Source organism: Pavona decussata, unplaced genomic scaffold (assembly GCF_977016875.1).
Source record: "Pavona decussata unplaced genomic scaffold, jaPavDecu1.1 SCAFFOLD_124, whole genome shotgun sequence".
Classification (NCBI taxonomy): Eukaryota; Metazoa; Cnidaria; class Anthozoa; order Scleractinia; family Agariciidae; genus Pavona; species Pavona decussata.
Genome location: NW_028145538.1, coordinates 2,544,532 through 2,549,539, shown reverse-complemented (window position 1 = coordinate 2,549,539; position 5,008 = coordinate 2,544,532). Strand labels below are relative to the sequence as shown.

The window sequence follows — 5,008 nt, the reverse complement described above, 5'->3', positions numbered from 1 at the left end:
ATATACTGAATGGAGGTTTTCTTAATGATCATTCTGAACCGTTAGGAGAATTTTCACATACCATTGGGTATGATAGCTCTGTGGCACTTTTACTTAGCTTTTTCCCGCCCCTGAAAAAGGTTAGTATTGTCTAACCGAAATATTGGGCTATAAAATTATTTTAGCTGTCCGATCAGCCTTGCATTTAATTTTACGTTTTATTCCATTATTATTGCTGATCCTGATCTACACAAAGATCCGGCTACGCTTTGTTGCTGTTTGTACAAGTGTTCCCTGCACTGTTGAAGAGCACTTTTATAGGTTTACCGGCTCGGATCAACTGCAAGATATCACACAGGCGCTAAATATGCTATCTATGCGCTAAATATGCTATCTATGCGCTAAATATGCTATCTATGCTATGGGAGGAGCGTTGCGTGCCGACACTAAAAACGGCTGCGAGAGAGACTAATGCGAGGGGACACTGAACTGTACCTAATTAAATTGATCTGCTTAACAGGTTCAAGCTACTCAAGCCCTATAGTGTCCACAGTGAATTTGAAGATTCATAAGTTTCTTAATTTTAAATGAAACACCACTGAACCTGTAACTTTTTCTCAAAATTATCTTGCATCATTTCAATAGATGGTTTGCATTGCCGCCATGTTGGTGTACAAAAAAATAAAAAAAAAAAAAGAAAATTGTGCACATAGTTTGCATAAAAATGAAAGTTAACTCCCAGAGGAGAAAATTCTTATTATTCCTGTACACCAACATGTACATGGCCGCCATGACGTCATATGCAAACTATCAATTCAAGTAATTGTTCACATGGCTTGATGTTTCCATGACAACAAGATGATGACAGGCATGTTTACCGAAATTGGATTTTCACTCGCCTTTTTCCGAATAAAAAAAAAGTTTATTGTTGTAACCATCCTCTCTTGTTGTAACTTTGCATTTTTATTCTAATTTTAGCGTTTATTCAGTGGCTTTGTTTAATTTTGAATCAATTTGGAAGGATTGCTCTGCGGTTTTGAAGAAATGGAAAACTGAGTTTAGGTGGCGACTGTGCCATGTGACGTATTATATACCCTTCAAGTCTGTTTGTTAAAATGACTGTTATTGAAGTTTCCAAGGGAGGATTGGGTGGGGATGACGGCGTTTGTGGCCGCAATTATTTGCGTGGCCCAGTAGTTTAGTAGTCATGGGCTCCTGCGTCGCGACATTACTGGATCCGACATCTTGGATATTTCAATCTTCAGGAGATCTCACCTGCTTAGTTGAAACAAAATATTTGGCATCGATAAGGAATTGCTGAAATAGGCCAGGGAAGAAAACTGCCAAATAAAACTTTCAAAACTGTGATTTTTCTCCAAGAAATCGTAATGCGATTTTGGTAAATATGGCCTAGAATGTTCTAGATTTTCTTTGTTTTCCTTTAATTAAAAATTTCTAATAACGTGCCGTAAGCCTTTTTACAAAATGCTGATTATTTTCCAATAAACTTACTTCTCTCATCGATCTTTTCAACGACAAATAAATCCATCAAAAAGGAGAAAGATCCTTGCAGTACTACGCAACTTAAGTAGTTGCGAAAACAAAGCCTAAAAAAAATTCAGGCTTGAACGGGATTCGAATCCATGACCTCTGCGATGCCGGTGCAGTGCTCTACCAAGGTCAAGGGTTTGAATCGCTAATTGTTCTTTCATCTTCTTTGATCTTCCATATATTTACACTCATGTAAATGAATCCATGTTGAAATCTTTTATATTTTCTAATCGATTGATATCATGGGGACGAAAGCTTAGAGGAGTGTAACGGGAAGATCTTTCTACTTTCCAACTACGGCAATGAAGCTTGCAAACTGAAATGAATGCTTCAGTGAATCTGTTTTCTGCAGTTAATTGACGATTTATTGTTTCACTCAAATGGCAAGAATTGGTTCAAACGACATTGACAATTTCGGATGAGCGTGATGTTGTCGATTAATTGTTTATGGGATCAAAATTTATTCGCTAATACTTAAAGCTTCTAACGAAGGAATAAATCGTTAAAACCTTTATAACATCACAGCGCAAAACCACGGTCACGGTCACGATTTTCATCAGCATTTCAAGTTGATAAATGACTGACGAGTTTGAGAAATCATACTCAAACACACTCTCTCGTGTTGATACGTTAAGTAGTAAATTCCAAATGAGATAGTTATTAAGGGTAAGAATACCCTTGATGGGCTGACAGGGTGAAACCAGACGAGTATAGTCATTACGAAACCATTTTGGGAGAGAGCCTGGATTATGTTTATTGATCCTTTTGGACTAAGAACTTAAATCTACACAGGACACAATTTGGTTACTCATTGCTGAAATAATTGACAGAGAATAGTGAAACTTACCCTTTTATCAGAAGGAGGATTTAGTCAGTCGTCAAACTGCACCTTTAGAAAGGTTAGTACTCAAACTCACATTAATTCTCTTTAAAAAACTTGTGGCGACCGCTTTTCTTTCGAACAAGGGCGCGCGGAAACGACGATTACAAAGGCCAAAAGTCTAACATAATCCGTATCGGCTCTGTTTATTTTAAGTCACTAACTGAGATCATGCGATCACCGAAAGGCAGAAAATCAACAAACATACATACAGCTTGAGGTAGTCCTACTGTTGAACCGCATACAAGACCGTCAAAGACTGTAAGGCTACTAATCTGCACGGGTTGCGTGAGAAATTACTGTCGCTTCGAGCGAAGCTAAAACCTAGTCAAGACGTTCAGCGACGTCTCTGCTCCACGTGGAGCTTTAACAGTCCCGTATGAAAAGGCGTCATGACACGTGATGTGTCTCGTTGCGTAACGCAATGCCTAAACGGTTGAGAGGCCGTTACATGGCTCCCCCAGACATGGTAAAATGTATGAAATTGCAGTAAACAAATATGAATAAAACTAAATGTTCTCAGAGTTCACTAAGTAAATGTCTCTCTTTCTGAGAATTGTTCTGGCTCCCCGACGGGGTCGTACTCTGGTCATTAAGGTCTACTCCAAATCAACCGTTACTTCTATCTTCATCTTGTCGGTAAATCAGGATCAACTTGTGGATAGGTCTGTCAAACACCTTTCTGGTACCGGATCGAGTAACAAGCAGACGGACTTTACGAACCAGGCCATCATCGCTGGGCAAAACTTCGGTAACTTTCGCAAGTGGCCACTGGTTTCTGGGGCATGTTTCGTCACGGATCAGGACGACATCACCAACTTGACTGTTAGGGCTGGTTTCGTTCCATTTCTGGCGTTTTTGCTGCAGCATGCAATATTCTCGTTGCCAGCGACCCCAAAACTGTTCCGTCAGGTACTGCACTCTGCGCCACCGTTTCTTCGTGTAAAGATCTGGCCGCGAGAAGTTTCCTGGAGGTGGTAACACCACTTTTGCTTTAAAGGTGAGCAGGTGGTTCGGTGTGATTGGTTCAGGCGCATCTGGATCTGACAAATTGTCGATCGTAAGTGGGCGACTATTTACGATGTTTTCTGCTTCTGTGAACAGCGTTCGTAGAGCTTCATCATCTAATTGCTGGGCGTGGTCTTGCAAAAGGCTTGAGAGAACTGCACGTACGGTGCGAATAAGTCGCTCCTATATGCCGCCCATATGGGATGCAGTTGGCACGTTCATTCTGAACTCGATCAGATCGCAATCTTGTGTCAGGAGAAAGTTCTTAATTGCATCAGTATTGACTTCTTTCAAAGCAGCACTGAGCTCGTTTTTGCCTCCCACAAAGTTTGTTCCTCTGTCGCATCTCAGTTCCCTAACTTTGCCTCTTCGATTGACGAAGCGTCTGAGAGCATTGATAAATGAATCTGTTTCCATTGTGTTTAACGTTTCCAAATGAATGGCTCGAGATGATAGACATGTAAAGATTATACCCCAACGCTTTAGTTCTTTTCGACCCTCTTTGATGTACCAAGGGCCGAAAACATCCATGCCTGTATACGTGAAAGGCGGGGCAGAAGTAAGCCGTTCTTCAGGAAAGTTAGCCATCTTTTGGACTTGAGCAGATCCGCGTAACCTGCGGCAAGTAACACATCTCTGAAGCAGATAGGAGATAGAAGAACGACCATTGATTATCCAGTAACCGGCTTGGCGACGTGCATTGTGAGTCATTCCACGGCCCTGGTGGTGCTGGTCTCTGCTGTGGTAGTATCTGATAAGGAGCTCTGTGATATGACTCTTTTTAGGGACGATAATTGGATGTTGCACTTCAAAGGCTAAGGCAGCTTTCTTGAGTCGACCCCCCACTCTGAGTAATCCTTTTTGGTCAAGAAAGGGATCCAGTCTGAAAAGTGAGCTTGTCTGTTTCAACTTTTCGTTTCTGACGCGGGCGCTGTTGCGGTTCTGGAACATGTGGTCACCCTCATTTAGCTTTTGGAGCACCAGGATCTCTTTCTCGAAGTAACGTAACTGCACTGACTTGAGAATAACTTCTTGTGCTAAGTGCATTTCTTCCACCGTTGGCGGGCCAGCTACTGGTCGTTTATTGTACTGCTTGTTAGGTCGAATCTTTTCAATCATTCTCTGGATAGAGACGATGCTTCTTTTCAGGCGGTCGAGCGCTGAAGAATGGTTGAAGCGTTCTAGTTCTAGAACTTTGGGGAAGAGTTTCTCTTCTTTCCACTTGGTAACTTCGTGGTTCGCAATGAGAGCCGTTGCTTTGCATTTCTTTACCTCTGGGTCTTCAGGATTCAAATCAGGAGCAGGGTCATGGTTCACCACCGACACTTGATTCTTCCAGAGGAAGTCGGGACCTTTGAACCACAGTTCATTTTCCGAGAGTTGTTTGGCAGTTATGCCTCATGAGGCAATATCAGCGGGGTTGTCAGAGCTGGAGACGTAAAGCCATTGTGTCGGATCTGAGCTGTCACGGATTTGCTGCACGCGGTTTGAGACATACGTATGGTAGCGTCTTGCTTCGTTGCGTATATAACCCAGAACGACGGAGGAGTCAGTATAAAACACCTTCACTAGATCGAAGTAGTTCAAATC

General features: G+C 41.9%; 1 protein-coding gene across 1 annotated transcript; it reads right to left on the bottom strand.

The window, feature by feature from the left end:
- Positions 1 to 3,601: 3,601 nt before the first annotated feature.
- LOC146469462 (uncharacterized) lies at positions 3,602 to 4,537 on the bottom strand. Its single transcript, XM_085123323.1, has one exon. It carries the CDS (start codon positions 4,535 to 4,537, stop codon positions 3,602 to 3,604), a length of 936 nt encoding a protein of 311 aa, XP_084979449.1.
- Between the last annotated feature and the right edge of the window lie 471 nt (positions 4,538 to 5,008).

Excerpts from the sequence above, each read along its gene's own strand:
- LOC146469462 (XM_085123323.1), bottom strand. The coding sequence starts at position 4,537 with ATGATTGAAAAGATTCGACCTAACAAGCAGTACAATAAACGACCAGTA.